The sequence below is a fragment of the Zootoca vivipara genome, chromosome 2, assembly GCF_963506605.1.
Source record: "Zootoca vivipara chromosome 2, rZooViv1.1, whole genome shotgun sequence".
Classification (NCBI taxonomy): Eukaryota; Metazoa; Chordata; class Lepidosauria; order Squamata; family Lacertidae; genus Zootoca; species Zootoca vivipara.
Genome location: NC_083277.1, coordinates 12,096,466 through 12,119,237, shown reverse-complemented (window position 1 = coordinate 12,119,237; position 22,772 = coordinate 12,096,466). Strand labels below are relative to the sequence as shown.

Below are 22,772 nucleotides of genomic sequence, written 5' to 3'. Positions count from 1 at the left end.
GAAATCTGCCACTCACTCTATCTTGATCGACTCCTGCAGACATTCACAGTCAACACAGGAAGGTCTGAAGATGAGCTACAACATATATAGGAACTTTTCAGGGAGGGCTTTCAAGCATATCTCTGAAGGGACCCATTCTGAGTGCCCAGTGTGTTGGACTTGGGATGACAAGGCCCAGGTTCAAATCCCTTTTGACCATAAACTTTAAAGTGTTTCCTTTTTCTAAGTCTCTCAGCTCAGCCTCTTCTACCTCACAGGGTTCCTCTGAGGATAAAACAGGATATCACCCTCCTAAAATCCCTGGAGGAAGTGTCATGGGGAATGGTTATTATACAGTGGTACCTCTACTTACGAATGTTTCTACTTACGAATGTTTCTACTTACGAACGAAGCTCCGTCCGCCATCTTGGATGTGGTTTAGATAGGTTTTTTCTACTTACGAATTTTTACATAGGGTTGCTTCGACTTTCGAATTTTTTCTCCCAATGCATTCCTATGGGATTCAACTTACAAATGTGCGTTCGGAACGCATTAAATTCGTAAGTAGAGGTACCACTGTACTGTTGAGTTCAAAACAACAAAGGAGCAACAAGAAGTACAATCTTTAATAGAATCATACATGTTAGCACAGGAAACACATCCCCAAATTCTTCCAGGCCCGTTATACAAAAGGATAGGAAGAGGGGATCTCTAAAAATACAGGTATCTGACTGTTCACTACAAAGCACCTTGGAGAAAATAATTGTATACATGGGAATTTACCATCACCCCAAGATCCTCTAGATCAGGCATCCCCAAACTGCGGCCCTCCAGATGTTTTGGCCTACAACTCCCATGATCCCTAGCTAACAGGACCAGTGGTCAGGGATGATGGGAATTGTAGTCCAAAACATCTGGAGGGCCGAAGTTTGGGGATGCCTGCTCTAGATTGTCATTGTTCTCTCCTCAGAACTTCTGACAGAGGCTCTTCGCTGTGTTGCATTGAGGCCCGAAACCTATGTGGGAGTTATGTTCCTGGGCTCAGCATGCAAAGGCAGTATTGCTAAGTCAGGAAGACCCCTGAAAATGCCCCTATGCAACCTTCCCTACTTGTCTGAAGCCAGAGATCTTGAGAGCTTTATGCAACCTTTCTAAAGGCAGGTGAGCAAGGTGGACTTAGAAACTCTTTCTCCCACTGCCAATGCCCCCCCCCCAATTGTTTTCTGGGCTCTGGAGACTCTTGTGAGATCTCACAGTCCCTTCCAACAGTTTTTCCCCATCTCTCACCCTCTTTCAATTTATTAATTTGTGTTTTGATGAAGGGCTCCAGGCTGCAATCACGCAAGTAAGCTGCACGTGAGTTTTGGGTCAACTGTACTCAACTCGCAAACAAGTCTCTATCAATATGGAGATTTTCCTTAATTGCCACATAAGCTTCCCCGATTAGTTGCAAAAAAAAGGGATTTTGGAACTTCCATCTCCCTGGCAGTGGAGGTTTTGGGGAAGGAAAAGGGAATCTGAGCGCAGGACTAAGGCTGAGGAAGGTTTTAAGTGAAGCCTGTGCATAATTCTGGTTTTATTCAGGAAATATGATGGTATTATCTCTAGAAATCTTAAGTCAGAGTTGGAGGTTGGAGAGAGAACTGTATCTAAACAGGAATGTGGAGGGGGGTGTTTGCTGTTGTTTCCTAAATTATTTTCTTGCTTCTTTTCCCCTTTGCACCTCCTGCACTGACAGAAGTAGTCGATTCCCAAGGGAGAGTGAAGAGGCAAGTTTGGGGACTGACAGGGGACCCAATCCATCAGTGTCATTTACAAAGCTGGCCTGAGATGGGAGAGATGCATCATGATTGACACAAGGGATGGCCAATCACAGTTCGGCAAATGTGGTTTCTCCTTAAGTGCCTGTCTGCTGAGTCCTGAAGAGGAGACTGGGTATGTCATAATGGCAATCAATATACGCTTGTCTGCCTGCACCTTCAGTCAAGAGAGTGTCAGGTTCGCTTTCTCCATCACATAAAAGTAGGGCTGGAGGATCTCTCCTGAGAAGGAGGCTTCTGAGAATGAGTGGAGAAGGGTTGCTGTATCAGCATCGTAAAAGGACACCCGTCCCCCTTCACAGTTCAAGGTCACTCGGATCCTCTTGGGCTCCTCACTTGGAACAGGGGCATTATTGGGGTAGCAGTCACACTTCTCCATACCCCAGATCCCTTCCTCAGGAGCAGCAGTAAACGTGCCTTTCCTCTTCACAGACTTTCTGGCAACCCCCACGGACCATTCCTCCTCTCTTCCCACAGTGATCTCCCAGAAATGTCTGCCTTCCTTGAACGCCACACATCCCAGCACATCACCATATGTGTCAAATCTCTCAGGGTTGTCTGGCAGGTCTTGAGGCTTTCCCCCCCATCTCACACTCTTTCGATCCTTGGACAGGATGAGACAGGGATGTGCTGTGTCTGGATCCAACGTTACGTTTTCTGTGGGGCAGAGGAGGAAAGAGAAGAAAAACGACATCAAGGGGGAATCTGACTATTCTTTAGGCACATGACAGAATGAACAGGGACAGGGATGTTCGTCAAGTTCTTATTAATGATTCTTGAAATATTTGTACTTCTTTCAAGTGTTCGAAGCACTTAACACACATTATCCACATAGAGCCCTTGCAACGACCCTGTAAGTTAAGTCAATCTTACTATGCCCATTTTTCAGATGGGAGGACTGAGGCTGAGAGACAGCGCCTTGTCAAAGGCCATCCCCACCGTTCATGGCAGAAGGGTCCTCTAGTCCAACCTCCTGTAATGCAGGAATCCGAACTAAAGCATCCATGACAGGACCCCCCCCCACCTCTGCTTAAGAACCTCCAAGGAAAGAAAAATTCACTTCCTTCTGAGCGATCCAGGAGTCCCTGGTAGGCCTTTGGATCTATGTTTTGTTTCCCCCAGCAAAACTATGAGCAGTCAGCCAAGAACAAACTCGATTACCGTATTTTTCGCTCCATAAGACTCACTTTTTTCCTCCTAAAAAGGGGAAATGTCTGTGCGCCTTATGGAGCAAATGTGTGGTCCCTGGAGCCAAATTGCCCGAGTGCGGTGCACGCCCTTGCCCCACCCTCCCCTGTTGCCAGCAGTCTCCCCTTTCCCCTGAAGCCCCGGGAAGGTTTAGGAGCGGCGGGCACACTGTGCGCGGGAGGCGTTGAGGCACGGCCGGCCTGCATGCGCCTCACCTTCCTAGAGTCTGCGCACTTCCCACTAGGCGCACTGCCTGGCCTTGCCTCCGCCACCCTCCACTACCTTGGACTCCCCTTCCTTCCCTCCTCCGTGGCTCGCTTTTGCGTTGCTACAAAGTGGGCGAGGAGTCGCTTACACGGCCCCCGCTTTCCTTGCTTTACAGTGAGCGGAGTTGAGTCGGGAAGGAAGGAGAGCCATGGCAGCAAAGTGGGAGAGGAGCCGCTTACACGAGAGGAGGCTGCTCGGGTTCCTGTGTCAGGTCTGTTCAGCCTTCGGGTCCCCGGTTCTCTCCGTTATAATTTGGTTCCCCCCTTTTCACTGCAGCTGGCTTTTCATTTTGCTGAACTCTGACTACAGCTTGCATTAAGCATCCCTAGCCTTGGGTGGGTTGTTTGAGAGTGGGGGGGGTGGTTGAGTGAGAGCGGGCCGGAATCGCTAGCTGCTGCCAATTGGGGATCTTGTATGGCTCAAAGGGATATTTCCCCCTCATGTGCCAGGAGCATTTGGCTTCACACCACCCCTGTGTCTTATTGAGATTCGGCACAGAAAAAGGCATGGACGGAAGATCTGCAGTGGCTGGTCTTTTGAGAAGTAGATCCCAGCTTCTGTTTGACCCAGAAATGGCTGGGAAAACCTGGCAGATGGGCAAGGTATAAATAATAATTTATTATTATTATTATTATTATTATTATTATTATTAAATGTACCTTTTCGCAGCTGAAGTCCATGTTCCACAATGTCTGGAAGAGAAAAGGAAACCGAGATTTAACCAACATTCAGATAACAAACCTGGCAACGACAATGTAGCCAGGCATTGTGGACTACAAGTCCCATCATCCCTAACCACGCCAGCTGGAGATTATGGATGTTGCAGTTAAAACTATCTGAAACTCACCATACAGGCTATTCCTGCATAACCAGGGCAGGGGTGATGTCAAGGTCCAGGCCTGCCCAAATCTTGGAGGAGCAGGACCCCCAGAAGATCCCCTCTTCTCCTGGGACTGCAACCCCTTCGTTCCTCCTTCTGCCCCCCATCAATCTCAGGGCCAAAGGAACAGGAGATATTTCCCAAAAAGTGAGATGTGTGAAAGCACCCAAAGCCTGGCTGAGAGATGTGAAGTGGTCAAGTACAAATTTTTACGGACAACTTACAACTTAAGGGAGGGTTACATTCCTGGGGATTGTGCATAAAGGAAAATCGTGCAAAGTCAGAACGACACCCGGAATTACCCCTGTCATCTGAGATCCCAAGATGGCCCCATGAGATTTTGCAGAAGCCTCTCTGAGCCCAGTGATCATGGTAGAGGTCTTAAAAGTGATTTGCGTGGTGGCCAAACCCTTTGTGGCAAGAGCTTTCAAACCCTTTACTTTGCTGACTGGAATCTGGGAAGCTCCCCCAAGATCTCGCAAGAGCTTCCAGAACCCAGCAAGAAGGGTTTATCCTCCTCTTTCCATTGTGAGTCATCTATATAGGAAAGTGTGACTTCTAGATATTGAAAAAGAATAAATAAATAAACCCTCCATTTTCCTGGCACTGCTAATGACCTGGAGCCTGTCATTAACACTTCTAAACATCCAGTATAAAATATTTACAGCCCTTCTTTACTACCTCTGAGTTTCTTCATGACTCCCTCCAGGAAGGCATTTATATCACAGAAGTCCCAGATCCTCCACTTCAGGTCAGGAGGAAAAGCCACAGGAGGATCCTCTAAGTTCTCCTTCCCCTGAGACCTGGGAGGAGAAGAACAAAGTCAAGCCAAAATCTTTCCAATGCAGGGAAGTTTCTGACAAGGCAGGTGTCTCAACCTGATGATTAAGGCACAATGAAGACTTGGTTTTTTCCTATGGCAAAAGGGAGCATCTAGATGGCATGTGGAGGTGAGCAATACTGGATCCTTACGTGGAGATTTTAGGATTACACCAGGTTTAGTGAAGCATTTCAAGTGATTGTGGCTACATTTTAGAAATGCAGAAAATATTAGAAATTAAAGCAGTATTTTCTAAACATGGAAGATTCTCAAAATTCATGAGTGTCTGAGGTTGGAGGACAAGGCTCTCAGTGGCTCCTATTCACGATGGCTGGGTCCAAGGCAGTGGTGCCTCTGAAACCACCAGAGGGGAGTGTCCTCTGGGGCTCGGATCCTGCTCACAGGTTTCCCACTGGTATCTGGTTAGTCACTATGAAAACAGGATGGTTGACTAGATGGGCCACTGGCTGAATCCAGCAGGGCCCTTTCTCACACTCTTATATCTGAGGAAGAACCTGCAGAAGCCAGAAATACACTGGATATTTAAGGGCAAGTTATAGTGAAGGGACGCGGGTGGCACTGTGGGTTAAACCACAGAGCCTAGGGCTTGCTGATCAGAAGGTCGGCAGTTCGAATCCCTGCGACGGGGTGAGCTCTGTGGCGGAATGGTGCCTGATGATGATTCCGGTTCATCATGGGTTAATCTATCACTCCCATTATAGGCAGGTGTTCCCTGGGAGGCGGAGCTAGAGGGCATTCTAAATGGCAGTTGGGGGTTGGCAGTTGGGAGTAGAGGGTTAGAGAGAGATGCAGGAGCTGTGGTAACATGTCTGTGTTATATGAAAAGAAGATATGTGCTTTGAAGAACCAGAGAAATTCATGTTTATAAGTTAAATAATAAAGTTAAATGTGCTTAAACGTTCACTGACTCGGCAGTGTCTCAGTACCTTCAGAGGTGTGACAAAGAGGGGAGAACAAAGCTTTCCTGTGGAAGAGGAAACTGTTTGCTTTCTCTCCTGTCATACAAAGGGTTGGTTAGCAAAGCCAAAGGAGCCACATAGTTGCCTAAGGGAGAGGCACCTTGTAGCAGTAGGGATCCCAGGGAGGGAGACCCACTGGTGGCAATAGGTTTCAAACGCAGTGCCTGAGGTACTCTGGAGACAAGTCCAATTTGGACACTGGAGGTTTTTTCTCCTGTTTGCAGAGAAGCACAGGGAGAGCCTCTGTTGTTAACGCAATGAGGGGTGGGAAACGGGATCCCTCACAAGCTCCCGTTGTTCGGTCCCAGCTCCTGCCAACCTAGCAGTTCGAAAGCATGTCAAAGTGCAAGTAGATAAATAGGTACCACTCCGGCAGGAAGGTAAACGGTGTTTCCATGTACTGCTCTGGTTCGCCAGAAGCGGCTTTGTCATGCTGGCCACATGACCTGGAAGCTGTACGCCGGCTGCCTCGGCCAATAACGCGAGATGAGCGCCGCAACCCCAGAGTCGTTCACGACTGGACCTAATGGGCCTTTATAGTGAAGATATTTACAAGCACCTTTGGGATGTTCCCCCTTTTGGTATCAATTGCAGAGTAAATGAATCCATCACAGAGAAGGGCCTTCAGACATATTCAGTGGGAATGGCTTCCTGCTGTCAATGTAGAGGGGACCAATAGCTACCACAAAAATATGTCCCTATTTTGTGAACTGAAGACTGGAGTTTCTCACCTGTTGAAGAGGAACCTTCCTCGCATCATAATAAGACAGGGGTTTTCCATCACTTACCTGTGCAAAAAGCTTCCGATATCCTGGAGGGAAAGAAAGAAAGAAAGAAAGAAAGAAAGAAAGAAAGAAAGAAAGAAAGAAAGAAAGAAAGAAAGAAAGAAAGAAAGAGAAAGATGTCAGGGGAGCCTGTTCTACTGTTGTTGTTGTTGTTGTTGTCATCAATTTGGTATACCACCCTATACCTGCAGGTCTCTGAGCAGGTCACAAAATAAAATGACAAAAATAAGAAATTCATAATAAAATTCATATGAAATTCATAATATAAACAAAAACAAGAGCAACCAAATAATCCAAACTTTATTCAGAGGCAGCCCCATGCACCACCCTCAAGCTATGTACCCACTCCTTTAGAGGACGTGTAACCCCATCAAGAGCAGGCCATCTCCCACCCATCCAGTCTAGGGAACCACCCACTTTTAGTGCTCAAGTCTTATCTGGATTGAGCTTCTGTTTGTTGGCTCTCATCCAGTCCGTTACCAAGGCAAGACAATGGTCCATCACTTCCACTGCCTCACCTGACTGACAACCTGCTCCAAACCTCTGGATAACCCCAATCAGTTATCAATACTAAGCAGCTGAGTTCCACTTGCAGGGAAACAGAGGAGGGAATAGCGTTACTGGTTTTTTAGGCTTCCCAGAGACCTCTGGTTGGTCAATGCGAGAACCCGATGCTAGAATGAAGGGGCCTGTGGTTTGAATCCCAGGCCTTTCACCCTTCATGTACCTATTGTTTTCTTTACAGCAGCTTTCTTGGGGGTTGGGGGTTAAGACATGTTATCCTCCTGCCTGTAGTTTGAAGCAGCACACTTCACCCTCTCGCATCAAGACCAGGCCTCACCTGCAGGAATTCACTCATTGGTTCCTGAAGCTTCTCCTCCATCTCCCGGATGAGGCTCTCAAGAGAGGAGAGTTCCCCGGAGAGTCTGGCCAGATGCTCCTCCCTTTTTGCGGCAATCTCCTTCTCCACTTCTGCCATCTGGGCCAAAAGAAGCTTCTCTTGTTCTTCCAGAAACTGGCGCAATTGCCTGAACTCAGCCACCATCTTTTCCCTCTCTGCACCTGTTTGTTTCTGCAGCAAAGAGATTGAAAGAGGAGAACAGTGAGCCAAAATCAGGCACTTAGTCTGCTGTTTTAGGATGAAGAGGCCAGTTATCCAAATTCCATTGGAAGGGCACACCAGACATATTCAGCTGAGAAAGAGCTTCGTAAAGACTTACAAGCCCCCCCCTTTAAATGGTCTTTCATATTTTGTGGGAGATACGGCTGTTCAAAAAGAAACCCCTTTCTGTATTCCATATTCATTTCCCCCAGATATGGATTCTAGACTATAGCATTTTCCACCTTAAAGGAACAATGGTGCTTACGAGCAGGTCTTGGCTTTCCTTTTCTGTGTCTGCTTTAAATACTAGAATTTTCTCTCTCTTCTTCCTCACATTGTCTAGGCAGCTGCTGATCTGATCCTGAAAAGAAAACAAAGCCCAAGTTGGGCTGTGTTATGCTCATCGCCGAAGAATTGATGCTTTGGAATTATGGTGCTGAAGGAGACTCTTGAGAGTCCCATGGACTGCAAGAAGATCAAACCTATCTATTCTGAAGGAAATCAGCCCTGAGTGCTCACTGGAAGGACAGATCCTGAAGCTGAGGCTCCAATACTTTGGCCATCTCATGAGAAGAGAAGACTCCCTGGAAAAGACCCTGATGCTGGGAAAGATTGAGGGCACTAGGAGAAGGGAAGACAGAGGACGAGATGGTTGGACAGTGTTCTCGAAGCTACGAACATGAGTTTGACCAAACTGCGGGAGGCAGTGGAAGACAGGAGTGCCTGGCGTACTCTCGTCCATGGGGTCACAAAGAGTCGGACACAACTAAACAAACAACAACACATCAACAAACAAGGTGAATTGTATATTTGCTCCCTGCCCCACATCCCTGGGTCTTTTGCAGAGGTTCCCCCTTTTTCATCCCAGAAGAGTCAGAAATGGGGCTTGCCCAATATCAGAGCTGAGAAACATGGGTTTTTTGCTATTTGTCCCCCACACCGAACACACCTCCAACATCTCCCCCCTCCCTTTTATTAAATTAATCCTAGAGCTTTCAGCCCAGGGGAATGACTGCAGCCTGCATTCAGGGGGAGTCACTGGTGCACTTAAATTTTTCAAAAAGAAAAGGAAATGTTTATTGTATAAAGTTTTAGAAGTTTAGTTTTATCAGGCTGCACAAGATCTTTTGCTGGAGAATTCCTTTTGGACAGCAAGTGGAGAGAATACATTACAACATTATTTATTATTATTTTTGCAAGCCCCTATTCCACCCCCCAAGACCCACTGCCCTTTCCCACCTTGAACTCCTGGGACGCCTCCTCTAGAGGAACCACCTCGTGGCTTTTGTGCTCCTTAGATACATTACACACGACACAGATGGGTCTTCCTTCCTCCTTGCAGAACAGCTTCAGGGGCTCCTGGTGCTTCTCGCACATTCTGCCCTTTCCTTTTCCCTCCTCTTTCCCCCCCACATGGCTGAATTTCTTGGCTATTTCCACAAAATTTGCCAGCTGCTGGTTTCTCGTGATGCTGCTTTGCTCAACCGTTTCCCTGCACTGAGGGCAGGAAGCCTCTCCCTCAGATTTCTCCCAGCACTGGATCAGGCAGGATCGGCAGAAGTTGTGCCCGCACTCATGAATGATCACTGGATCCCTGAAATACTCCAGGCAGATGCAGCAAGTGGCTTCCTCGCAGAGATCCTTCACGGGATCCCCAGAAGCATCCATGGCTGCTGCCTCTCCAAGAAGAGAGAGAGCTGGTTTCCTTTTCTTGGCTTTTCGCGCCGAATGAATATGTTTCCGTTTCCTTCCCAGGGGGAGATCCTTCCCAGGGGGCGTGACTCAAGATTTCCCTTCCGCCCTGTAGATGTGGAGTTAGCAAGGAGATCTGGGGTATTGCTTCCCCCACCCAGGAATTTTAAGCAGAATAATTCAGGATCTCGGCTGCCTTAGAAACATGCATTGAAGTGGAACAGGGTCTCTTTCACATCGAAATCTATTTTTAAAAAGAGAATGGGCAGAATTCCTTGCTGCTAATTTAAGGAGCCAAGCGCTTAGGAGAGGTGGAGAGTAGACCGCTCGCCTTCCGAGGGGGGCGGAGTTGCAGGAGGGAACTGTCTGTGGACGGAGGGATGTCGCACGCGTCACTGGTACTCCTAGCCACGTCACGCCCCCGGCTGGCCAATCGGGGTGGCCGGGGGCGCGGCCACTTGCCATTTAAACAGGGAAATGTCACAGGGGAGAGAGCACAGCATCCTGCTCAATGAAACCTCCTGGTGCAGAGGCAGTCTACCTCTGAATAAGTTGAAGCTGTGGAGGTGAACAACAGGAAAGGGCTTTTGGTCTCAAACCCTTCATCTCACCAACTTTGAATGGGTGTGTAAGCCAGTGGCCCAAACCATATATGTGAAGAAGTCCTTTCTCTACGCAATCACCTAAACCTGTGAGCTAATCCTTTTTGTCTATCCAGAAAATAAAGGGCACTCCTGTCATAGAATCAGAGTTGGAAGAGACCACAAGGGTCATCCAGTCCAACTCCCTGTCAACTCTGAGCAAATTCAAATGGGCTTATCCCAGGGAAGTGGGCACGGGGCCATAGGCTCAATTCCTTCTTTGCCCCACAGAGCTCGGAACAGATTGGAAAAATATGCTGCCTTCACTTCCTCTTCCAATTTGAGAATTGCCATTTGGGTGACTATGGTAAAAATGTTGAATTAAAATACCTCTCCCTGTTTGTATGCCCCATCTGTTTGGCACTGGGTGCAATGCTTCAGCTGAAAATGGGGTGGGGAACTATTGCAATTGGCATTCCTTTCGTCCCCCCCCCCCATTTGCCCACAACTGACTGTGTGTTTAAAAGTAGGGCAAATGGAAGGGGAGGGGAACGAAAGGAATATGACCTGGCAGATACGGCTTAGACTCGCTTCTCTCCTGGTTGTGTGGTTCCCATAAATAAAGGGATGGGCAGACTTCAGACTTGGGGGATTTGCTTTCATTTTTAATTGGAATGCAAAGATCAAGAAATGAATCCAGGTGCAAAATATGTGCTTATGCAGAGAAGCCCCTGAAATCTGCCACTCACTCAAACGGGATTGACTCCTCCTACAGACATTCATGGCCAACACAGGAAGGTCTTAAGAGGAGCTACAACATATAAAGTGGAACGCTTCAGGTAACAAGCTCGGCTAACCTGGAAGTAGATGTTCCTAGTAGCGAACTTTGCCCCAGGATGCGAGCGGAAATCACGCTCCAGCAGTGTGGCGGCAGCGGGAGGTCCCCCTTAGCGAAAGCACGCCTCATGTTAAGAACAGTTTCGGCTTAAGAACGGATCTCCAGAACGAATTACGTTCGTAACTGGAGGTACCACTGTAGAGGAACTATGCAGGGAGGACTTTCAAGCACATCTCTGAAGGGACCCTTGTTAAGATTTCAGATTCTGAGTGCCGAGTGTGTAGGACTTAGGATGACAGGGCCCAGGTTCAAATTCCTTTTGACCATAAACTTTAACGCGTCTCCTTTTTCTAAGTCTCTCAGCTCAGCCTCTTCTACCTCATAGGGTTTTTCTGAGGATAAAACAGGATATCACCCTCCTAAAATCCCTGGAGGAAGAGTCATGGGGAAGGGATATTATACCCGTTGAGTTCAAATCAACACAGGAGCAACAAGAAGTATAATCTTTAATAGAATCAAACACGTTAGGCACAGGAAACATATCCCCAAATTCTTTCAGGCCCATTACACAAAAGGATAAGAGGTTATCTCTTAAAAATACAGATAAGTATCTGATTGTTCGCTACAAAGCATCTTTGAGAAAATAATTGTATACATGGGAATTTACCACACACACACACCAAAATTCTCTAGGTGTCCCCCACTGCTAAAGCCCCCCCCCCATTGCTTTCTGGGCACTGAAGACTTTTCTGAGATCTCAGAGTCCCTTCTAACAGTTTTTCCTCATCTCCAGCCCTCTTTCTATTTATTAATCTGTGTTTTGAGGAAGGGCTCCAGGCTGTGAATTCTGGGCTGACTATACTCAACTCACAAAAAGGTCTTTAGATATGGATATTTTGCTGAATTGCCACATAAGCTTCCCTGAGTAGGAGCAAAAAAAGAGGGGGATTTTGGAACTTCCATCTCCTTGGCCAGTGGAGGTTCTGGGGAAGGAAAATGGAATCAGAGCAGGATTGAGGATGAGGAAGGTTTTAAGTAAGGCCCCTGCATAATTCTGATTTTATTCAGGAAAGATGATGGTATTGTCTGTAGAAATCTTAAGTCAGAGTTGGAGGCAGGAGAAAGAACTACATCGAAACAGGAATGGGGGGGGGGTTGCTGTTGTTTCCTAAATCATTTTCTTGCTTCTTTCCTCCTTTTGTACCTCCTGCACAGACAGAAACAGCCGATCCCCAAGGGAGAGAGAAAAGGCAAATCTGGAGACTGACAGGGGACCCAATCAATCAATGTCATTTACAAAGCTATTCTAAGAAGGGAGAGTTGCATCATGATTGACACAAGGGATGGCCAATCACAGTTCTGCAAATATGGTTTCTCAAGTGCTTGTCAGCTTAGTCCTGAAGAGGAGACTGAATATGTCATGATGTCAATGAATATATGCTTGTCTGTCTCCACCCTCAGTCAAAAGAGTGTCAGGTTCGCTTTCTCGCGCACGTAAAAAAAGGGCAGGAGGGTCTCTCCAGACAAGGAGGCTTCTGAGAATGAGTGGAGGAGGGCTGCTGTATCAGCATTGTAAAAGGACACCCGTCCCCCTTCACAGTTCAGGGTCACTCGGATCCTTTTGGGCTCCCCACCCAGCATGGAAATAGGGCAGCCGGTGTGGGTGGAGACCCTGTATTGATCCTTCCACTTCCCTATGCGCCAGATCCCTTCCTTAGGACCAGGGGTAAACTTGCCTTTCCTCGTCACAGACTCTCTGGCCACCCCCATGGCCCATTCCCCCTCGCTCCCCACAGCGACGTCCCAGAAATGCCTGCCTTCCTCAAAGGTCTCACTTCCCAGCACATAGCTATATGTGTCAAATCTCTCAGGGTAGTCTGGCAGGTCTTGACGCACTTCTCCCTTTATCACACTCTTTCCATCCTCAGACAGGATGAGGATGGGATGTGCTGTATCTGGATCCAGACTTACGTTTTCTGTGGGGGCAGATCAGGAAAGAGAAGAGAAACAACGTCAACTGGGAAGCTGACTTTTCTTTAGGCACATGACAGAAATAGCATCCCCTCTGAAATGAACAGGGACTCCATGGCTCTGCATTCGAGACAGGGATGTTCATCAAATTCTTAATAAGGATTCTCGAAACATTTGCAGTTCTTTCCTTACCCCTACGGTTGTGATTGTGGGTTTCCACTTAATTTTATTCTGATTTCAAATGTGATTTTCAACTGTATTTTAACCAAACATTTGATTGTGTGTTTTTAATGTATTATATATTTGGTGTTAATTGCCCTGAGCCCGGTCTTGGCCGGGAATGGTGGGGTATAAATAAAAATTATTATAATTATATTTATTATTATTATTATTTCAAAGGTTCAAAGTACTTAACACACATTATCTACATAGAACCCTTGCAATGACCCTGTAAGTTAAATCAATCTCAGCATGCCCATTTTTCAGATGGGAGGACTGAGGCTGAGAGACAGTGGCTTTTCTAAGGCCAGGCCCACCCCCACCATTCATGGCAGAAGGGAGTCAAAGCAGGGACTCCCTCATTCACATCAATCTTTTACCTCACATCACATGGCAGACCATGCTTGACAGGCCAGGCAAAACTGGCAGCAGGTGTTCTCACTCTCCTTGTAACTACCATTCAGGTTTCAGTTACGTATTTAATGTTATGTTATAGCCCATCCTTCCAGATAGATAGATTCTAAAATGTCCTGCTCAGGATTCTTGACATGAGCGGTCAAGCAAGAACAAACAGATGCCTCTGGGAAATAAGGGGAAATAAGGCATGGATGGAAGGGCTGCAGTGGCCTGGCCTTTTGAGAAGTGGAACCCATCTCTTCTGAATTTGTGCCTCTCTTTGACCCGGAAATGTACCTTTTTGCAGCTGAAGTCCATATTCCACAGTGTCTGGGAGAGAAAAGGGAACAGATTTAGTAAACTTGGAAAGAACAATATGAGCTCATGAAATTGTAGCCAGGTATTGTGGCCTACAAGTCCCATCATCCTTAACCTCTGGCCAGTACATGAAACTCACCATAGAGGCTATCCCTGCACAACCAGGGCAGGGGTGATGTCAAAGTTCAGGCCTTCCCAAATCTTGGGAGGAGGAGCAGGACCCCCAGAAGATCTCCACCTCAACAACAAGGTCCAGACACCCCTGTTCTAGGATGGGAGGCCTCAACCCCAGTCCCCTCTGCTCCTGGCTGGTTCCTGGACAGCCCCCCTTCTTCCCTCCTTCCGCCCCCCTTACATCAATCTCAGGGCAAAAGGAACACAGGAGATGCCCAAAAAGCTGTAGGTCAGGCTACTTGGGAAATGGGTGAGATGTGTGAAAGCACATCAATCTTGGTTGAAATATGTGAAGAGGTCAAGTACAACTTTTTACAAACAACTCACAACTTAAGGGAGGGTCACATCCCTGGGGATTGTGCATAAAGGAAAATCGTGCAAAGTCAGAATGACCCCGGAATCACCCCTGCCATCTGAGATCCCAAGACGACCCCATGAGATTTTGCAGGAGCCTCTCAGAGCCCGGTAAGCATGGCAAAGGTCTTAAAAGTGATTTGAGTGGTGGCCAAACCCTTCATGGCAAGAACTTTCAAGCCCTTTACCTTGCTGGCTGGAATCTGGGAGGCTCCCCCAAGATCTCACAAGAGCTTCCAGAGCCCACCAAGAAGGGTTTCAATTGCATAAATAAAATGAGTTGTGAATCATCTACATATGAAAGTGTGACTTCTAGATATTGAAAAGGAATAAATAAACATTCCATTTTCCTGGCACTGCTAATGACCTGGAGCCTTTCATGAATGATTTTAAATGTCCAGTATAAAATATTTTCTGGCCTTCTTTACTACCTCTAAATTTCTTCATGACTCCCTTCAGGAAGGGATTTATATCAATGAAGTCCCAGATATTCCACTTCAGGGCAGGAGGAAAAGCCACAGGAGGATCCTCTAAGTTCTCCTTTGCCTGAGACCTGGGAGGAGAAGAACAAAGTCAAGCCAACATTCTCCCAATGCAAGAAACCTTCTAACAAGGCAGGTGTCTCATTCTGATGATAAAGGAATGATCATGAAGACTTGGGAGCAGGGTTTTCCTATGGCAAAAATGAGCATATTGTTGACGTGTGGATCTAGAGAGCACCTAATGAGTTGAAGGAAAACTAAAATATACTGAAGGAAATATAGGAATATGAGATTGAAGGTAAAGAAGCTGATATATGCAGATTATTTTTTTTGAAGAAAAGTGAGCAATACTGGGCTTTTGCACAGAGATTTTAGGACTACACCACTTTTAGTGAAGCATTAATGAGTAGAACAAAATAGATCTGGTATGTGCATTTCTGAATTATAAGGAAGTCCAGAATGATTTAGAATGGCTTTTGCCATTAACATAAACGGAGGTACTACTGTATAAATGTATTTTAGCACAGTGGTTACCTTGAGAAATGGGGAAAATATTGGAAATTAAAGCAATATTTTCTGAACATGGAAGATTCTCAAAATTCTTGAGTTTTTGAAGTTGTCTGGAGGACAGTATTCTCTTCACTATGGCTGGGTCAAAGGCAGTGGTGCCTCTGAAAGCACAGGAGGGGAATGTCCTCTGGGTCTCGGATCCTGCTCACGGGTTTCACACTGGAATCTGGTTAGTCACTGTGTAAACAGGATGCTGGACTAGATGGGCCACTGGCCGGATCTAGCAGGGCCCTTTCCCACATTCTTATGGCTGAGGAAGAACCTGCAGGAGCCTGAAATACACTGGATATTTACGGGCAAGTTACGGTGAAGATATTTACAAGCCCCTTTGGAATGTCCCCGTTTTGTATCAATTGCAGAGTAAATGAATCCATCACAGAGAAGGGCTTTCAGAGATATGCAATGGAGGGGAACGAGGAATGGCTTCCTTCCCATGATTGTAGATGAGACTAAAAGCTAGAAAAATGTGTCCCTGTTTTTGTCTGTGAATGGATGATGGAGTCCTAAGCTATCTCTAGAAGGAGGAACTGGAGAGTGAGTTTCTCACCCGTTGAACGGGAACTTTTGTAGCATGAGAATGAGGCAGGGGTTTCCGTCACTTACCCCTGCAAGAAGCTTCCAATATCCTGGAACGAAATAAATAAATATGTCAGTGGAGCCATTTCTGCGGTCAGTTATAAATACTAAGCAGCTGAGTGGCAACTGCTGGGAATCACAGGTTTGGAGAGCACTACTGGTTTTTTTTTTTTTTTTTGCTTCTCAGAGACCTCTGTTTGGCCAATGCGAGAACACAATGCTAGAATGAAGGGGCCTGTGGTTTGATCTAGCAGGGCCCCTTTTACGACCCCAGGACTGACGCCTTTCATCCTTCATGTACTGTACTGTTTTCTTTCCAGCAACATTTCTATGTGACTAAGAAATGCCTGTCATTTAAAGGGTGATATGATAGCCATGTTCAAATATTTAAAAGGATGTCATATAGAGGAGGGAGAAAGATTGTTTTCTGCTGCTCCAGAGAAGCGGACACGGAGCAATGGATTCAAGCTACAAGAGAGAAGATTCCACCTAAACATTAGGAAGAACTTCCTGACAGTAAGAGCTGTGGAATTTGCTACCAAGGAGTGTGTGTGGTGGAGTCTCCTTCTTTGGAGGTCTTTAAGCGGAGGCTTGACAGCCATATGTCAAGAATGCTTTGATGTTGTTTCCTGCTTGGAAGGGGGTTGGACTGGATGGCCCTTGTGGTCTCTTCCAACTCTATGATTCTATGAAGCAGCACACTTCACCCTCTCGCATCAAGACCAGGCCTCACCTGAAGGAGTTCACTTGCTGGTTCCTGAAGCTTCTCCTTCATCTCCAGGATGAGGCTCTCAAGAGAGGAGAGTTCCCCGGAGAGTCTGGCCAGGTGCTCCTCCTTTTTTGCTGCAATCTCCTTCTCCACTTCTGCCATCTGGGCCAAAAGACGTTTCTCCTGTTCTTCCATAAACTGGTGGAGTCGCCTGAACTCAGCCACAGTCTTTTCTCTCTCTGCTTCCACGTGCTTCTGTAAGAAGTAGATCGAAAGAAGAGAACAGTGGGCCAATATCAGGATTCTAGTCTGCTGTTGCAGGATGAAGAGGCTAGTTACCCCAATTCCTTTGGAAGACCACTTCTGACATTTTAGAGAGATTACGCCAATATTCAGCAGGGAAAGAGTTCCATAAGCACAAGCTCACCCCCTCCTTTAAATTGTATTTCATGTCTGTAGGAGATAAGGCTGTTCAAAAAGAAACCTCTTTCTGTATTCCATATTCTCCCCACCCACCGCCCAGATAATTGATTCTAGACCATAGCATTTTTCATCTTAAAGTAGTAGTAATGGTGCTTACAAGCAGGTCCTGGCTTTCCTTTTCTGTGTCTGCTTTCAATACTAGAATTTTCTCTCTCGCCTTCCTCACATTGTCTAGGCAGCTGCTGATTTGATCCTGGAATGAAAACAAAATCCAATTTGGGCTGCCTTACACATTAACATTAACCCGGAAGCTGTATGCAGGTTCCCTTGGCCATTAAAGCCAGAGTCGTCTGCAAATGGACCTAATTGCCAGGGGTCCCTTTACCCTTTACACATTTTTTTCTAAAGTTTTATTTTAAACCAACAATAAATTACAGAACTTACAAAAAAAAAATAGATAATAAAAAGCATTTTTCATCTCTTCTTCTTCTTCTTCTTCTTCTTCTTTTATGGCGATCACTCGTAGCCGAGTAAGATTGTCTTCCATAAACAATGTTAACAATGAGTCCGTAAGTGACTGTGGAGGCCAATTCTTTATCGACACGTCCTTCCACAGTGGGGACATTGGTTTCCTGGCGGGAGTTGATCATGGTGTGGATTTGCCAAGCGTGCCTTCCTCCTAGCACGTTTCTCCCTTTCGTCCTGTGTTCGAGTGTCTTCAAAGCTGATGACACCTTTCGTAAAGGCTATTCTCCAACCAGAGCGCTCGCAAGCCAGTGTTTCCCAGTTGTCAGTTTTTATACTACATTTTTAAAGATTTGCCTTGAGACAGTCTTTAAACCTCTTTTGTTGACCACCAGCATTACGCTTTCCATTTTTAAGTTCAGAGTAGAGTAGTTGCTTTGGAAGACTATCATCAGGCATCCGCACAACATGACCAGTCCAATGAAGTTGATGTTGAAGAATCATTGCTTCGAAACTGGTGATCTTTGCTTCTTCCACTACACTGATGTTAGTTCGCCTGTCTTCCCAAGTGATGTGTACAATTTTTCGGAGACACTGTTGATGGAATCTTTCGAGGAGTTTTTCATCTCCTCTAACACCCCCTCCACCCACCCTATCATTCTTTCCAGCCAATCTTATATTGCGCTCCCCCCCTTTCTACTCATATAAATACTTATATCCTTACTTCCATTTTGATATACAATTTTTGAGCCTTCATAAGTCAACTGAAAGATCAGCATTCCCTACAAAAATTGCTATATAATCTTTAAAAACTTCCCAATCTCTCTCTTTTTTTAAAAGGATACCCTTTACACATTAACAGGCAAGCTGAATTGTATGTTTGTTCCCTGCCCCACATCCCTGGGTCTTTTGCAGAGGTTCCCCTTTTTCATCCCAGATGAGGCAGAAGTGGAAGGGGAATTGCCCTATATCAGAGCTGAGAAACATTTGGGTTTTGCCATTTGTCCCCCACACTGAACACAGCTCCAACATGTCCCCCCTCCTTTTTATTAAATTAATCCTAGATGTTGTAATCTTTCGTCCCAGGGGAGTTACTGCAACCTGCATTCAGGGGGTCATTGAGCACACTTTAATCCCCCAAAAAGAAAAATAAATGTTTATTGTATAAAGTTTCAGAAGTTTAGTTTTATCAGGCTGCACAAGAATTCATTTTGGGCTGCACGTGGATAGAATAAATGACATTTTCTTATTTTTAATTTTATTCTTGCAAGCCCCTCTTGTCTGCAGCAATTCCACCCCCAAGAAAGACCCACTGCCTTTTCCCACCTTGTATTCCTGGGACGCCTCCTCTAGAGGAACCACCTCGTGTCTTTTGTGCTCCTTGGAAACATTACACACGACACAGATGGGTCTTCCGTCCTCCTGGCAGAAGAGCTTCAGGGGCTCCTGGTGCTTCTCACAGACTCTTCCTTTTCCTTCTACCTCCTCTTTCCCCTCCGGATGGCTGAATTTCTGAATTATTTCCACAAAATTTGCCAGCTGCTGGTTTCTCCTGATGCTGCTTTGCTCAACCGTTTCCCTGCACTGAGGGCAGGAAGCCTCTCCCTCGGATTTCTCCCAGCACCGGATCAGGCAGGATCGACAGAAGTTGTGCCCGCACTCATGAATGATCACTGGATCCCTGAAATACTCCAGGCAGATGGGGCAAGTGGCTTCCTCGCAGAGATCTCGGACGGGACTCCGAGTGGCAGCCATGGCGGAGTCTCCAGGAAGAGAGAGCTGATGTCGTTTTCTCTCTTTTACGTCTGCAAATGGGCGTGTTTCCTTTCTAGGAAATTCAGGTGCGATCACTCAGGACCCATAGTGCCTTCGAGTTGGCGGGAGCTCCTAGCCGCTTTGATACGGTGGAAATTCATTTTTAATGGAATGTTCATGGTGGCTGCTCGTTTTGGAACTATTTCCCTGTGAGAGCTGGTGGAGTTTGTTGTAGTTGTTATCAGCACGTCAACCTCAGACTACTTTGCAGGCTAATGAATGAACTACCGTCTCCCCCCCTCCCCCGCCTTGCTCCATAACATTCACACTCCTCTTTCTAATTAGTAGCCAACACATACGGAGGAGAAATAGCCCAGCCCCCCCCCCATCCAGGTGCCAGTTTTTAGTGAGTCGTTTTGACAAAATCGCCAACGTCTGATAATGTGCAATAACCTGTGGAACCAACTCTGTAAACGGCCTTTGCAAACATTGCTCAGCTAAACGGTATCCAGATATTTGCCAATCACACCGCTGGGGCACCTGTTAACAGCAGGTGCTTTCTATTAGCCCCGTTTTCTCAATAAATGCAGCCCTTTGTCAATGAAACATAAGCTTGTTATAAGAATTTTAAGGTCTCCAATAAAGAATAAACACTCATAAATGCACACATATCTACATATATGAACCATGTGTCTGAAATAGTACGGGAGAGCAATGCTGAAGCCATTTTGACTCTCCCAATGACCTCAAATATTCCTCTGCAGCAAGGGAGAAAAATGGGGAAAGCCTTCCCAATTGTCTTTTTGCTTACAAACGCAGTCTTGTAAGCAATTTGTGTATGAATAGGGTGAGCCTGAGACCTGGATTCAGGAACTAAAGTATTAACCATGGCAAAAGCATGGCCAGACTCCTGAGGTAGTGCAATCAGTGACCATTATAAGGTATCCTGTGGAGGCAGGATTTCTGCTGTAGATGCATCCTCTGTTGCAAACAGCAAACCAACCAGTGATGTGTAGAAAGCTGGTCTGAGAAGGGAGAGTTGCACCATGACTGACACAAGGGCCGGCCCATCTCTATCCTGCACATAGGGCTTCTCCCTGGAGAGAAAGGGCTGGAGGGTCTCTCCTGAGAAGGTGGGTGCTGGGGATGCATGGAGAAGGGCTGCTGGATCTGCATCGTGAAAGGGAAACTTCAGAGTTCAGGGTCCATCGGATCCTCTTGGGCTCAATCAGGGACAGAATAGGGGCATCAGGAGGGAAGGAAGGGCCCTATTCACCTTCCCATTTCCCCATCTCCCAGATCCCATCCTCAGGACAAGGATTGAACTTGCCCTTCGCTTTGCAGACTCCCCCCCCCCCCGCAGCCCAATGCTCCTCACTCCCTGCAATGACCCCCCATAAATGTCTGCCCGCTCTGATCCCCTCATGCCCCAGCACATGGGGACGTGTGTGTCAAATCTCTCAGGATTGTTGGGGAGATCTTGATCCACATCTCCATCTCTCACACTCTCTTGATCCCCAGACAGGACGAGGCAGGTCCAAAGTTGCATTTTCTCTGGAGGCAGACGAGGAACAAGAACATAAACAGCACAAGTTCAGAGACGAACTTTTCTTTAGGCACCAGACAGAAATTTCATTCCCGCTCAATGCACTGTGTTTGGGATGCTCCACAAGTTCTTTATAATCATTCTTGAAACCATCTGTTCTTTCAAGTGTTCAAAGCACTTCAAGCACTTTATCTGCATCGAATCCTTACATGGACCCTGTATGCTAAGTTAATTTTATCGCCCCCATTTTTCAAACGGGAGGTTTGAGGCCACCCCACCTGCCATTAAAGTTCATGGCAGAAGCAGGAGTGGAAGGAGAGACTCCCCTCCACGTGTCACTAGCTAATCCTGCCCCCCCATCAAGACTCACTGCCTTTTCCTCCTGGGGCACCTCCTCTAGAGGAATCACCTCGTGGGTTTTGTACTCCTTGGATCTGCCACACACGACACAGATGGGGCTTTCCGTCTCCTGGCAGAAGAGCTTCAGGCGCTCCTAGTGCTTCTCGCAGACACCCCCCCCCCCATTTCCTTCTGTCCCTTTGGCCCCCCTGAAGACTCTCTTGGTTGTTTTGACCACATTTGCCAGCTGCCGGTTTGGCCTGACGCTGTTTCGCTGAGCCATGTTTCTGCATTGAGGACACATCCCCCAGTTTGCAACTCCCCCCAGCTCTGGCTCAGGCAGGCTCTGCAAAAGTTGTGCCCACAATCGGGGATGATCTCTGGATCCCTGAAATACTCCAGGCAGATGGGGCAAGTGGCTTCCTCACAGAGGTCCTGCATGGATGGGACCCCAGAGGCAGCCCATGGGGTGACGGGGGCGGGTTAAGTTCCACTCTCTCCTTTGCCCATTCAAGAATTGGGGGGCGGGGGGGGGCATTTTCGTTTCCAGGAAATTGAAGGCGGTGACTCGTGGTCTCTGCTGCCCCCTGCAGGTGTGAAGGTAGCTGGACTTCAGAGCCTCTTTCATATGGATTTTTAAATTTTTATTTTTTAAGAATGGTAGTGCAAAAGATAGGAAATGTTCGCTTCTGAAGTCATGTAACATAGAATGGATGCTAGTGGACTTTTAATCTGCTGTACAGCTCCTAGCTTGCCCCCACTGAACCCATCTACCACCATGTGGAAGAGAACTTTTATTGAAAAACCTTTGTCATTCTTTCTAAAAATGGAAAAGTTTCTTCATGGGCAGTATTTTATGATCTATTTCTTTTTTACTTGTTTTATTACTTGTTGTTTACCAGTATGGCATTATTGCACTCTTCACTGGTTTATAGGCATTCCTAATAAAAAGGTGAAAATATTTTTAGGTGCCACGCAAACACACTCCTCTTCAGCCAGGCCTTTGGCTGGTTAATATTCTACAGTGATTTAAATGTGGTTGTTTTGTCTGTTTGTGGGGGGTGGGACTATCCTGGATATAAACATGGTGTAGCAAGAGAAGTCACTTTACTTCCCGAAAGGACACCTTTTCCCTTTCTTATTCTATAGCAGGCACCCCCAAACTGTGGCCCTCCAGATGTTTTAGCCTACAACTCCCATGATCCCTAGCTAACAGGATCAGTGGTCAGGGATGATGGGAATTGTAGTCCAAAACATCTGGAGGGCCGAAGTTTGGGGATGCCTGTTCTATAGAACCATTCCAATATAGCTATGAGAAATGCTCAGGTTATGGGTGGCAGATAGCCCCAACATTGAGCCTTCTAGGGATTTGCTTTCATTTTTAATGGGAATGCCGAGATCAAGAAATGGACCCAGGTGCGAAATATGAGCTTCTGCAGGGAAGCCCCTGAAATCTGCCACTCACTCAATCTTTGATCGACTCCTCCTGCAGAAATTTACGGTCAACACAAGAAGCTCTGAAGAAGAGCTATAATATATAGAG

At 46.5% G+C, this 22,772-nt stretch overlaps 2 protein-coding genes across 2 annotated transcripts; both read right to left on the bottom strand.

The window, feature by feature from the left end:
• Positions 1-441: 441 nt before the first annotated feature.
• On the bottom strand, positions 442-9,602 carry LOC132591587 (E3 ubiquitin-protein ligase TRIM7-like). The gene is made up of 7 exons (XM_060270828.1): positions 9,061-9,602; positions 8,087-8,182; positions 7,561-7,791; positions 6,723-6,745; positions 4,816-4,937; positions 3,914-3,946; positions 442-2,456 (listed from the first exon to the last, which is right to left on the bottom strand). Exons 1-7 carry the CDS (start codon positions 9,487-9,489, stop codon positions 1,963-1,965), a joined length of 1,428 nt encoding a protein of 475 aa, XP_060126811.1. The 5' UTR covers positions 9,490-9,602; the 3' UTR covers positions 442-1,962.
• A 2,052-nt stretch (positions 9,603-11,654) lies between these two features.
• On the bottom strand, positions 11,655-19,354 carry LOC132591572 (E3 ubiquitin-protein ligase TRIM7-like). Its single transcript, XM_060270776.1, has 7 exons — positions 18,916-19,354; positions 17,282-17,377; positions 16,726-16,956; positions 16,020-16,042; positions 14,796-14,917; positions 13,816-13,848; positions 11,655-12,908 (listed from the first exon to the last, which is right to left on the bottom strand). Exons 1-7 carry the CDS (start codon positions 19,342-19,344, stop codon positions 12,394-12,396), a joined length of 1,449 nt encoding a protein of 482 aa, XP_060126759.1. The 5' UTR covers positions 19,345-19,354; the 3' UTR covers positions 11,655-12,393.
• Between the last annotated feature and the right edge of the window lie 3,418 nt (positions 19,355-22,772).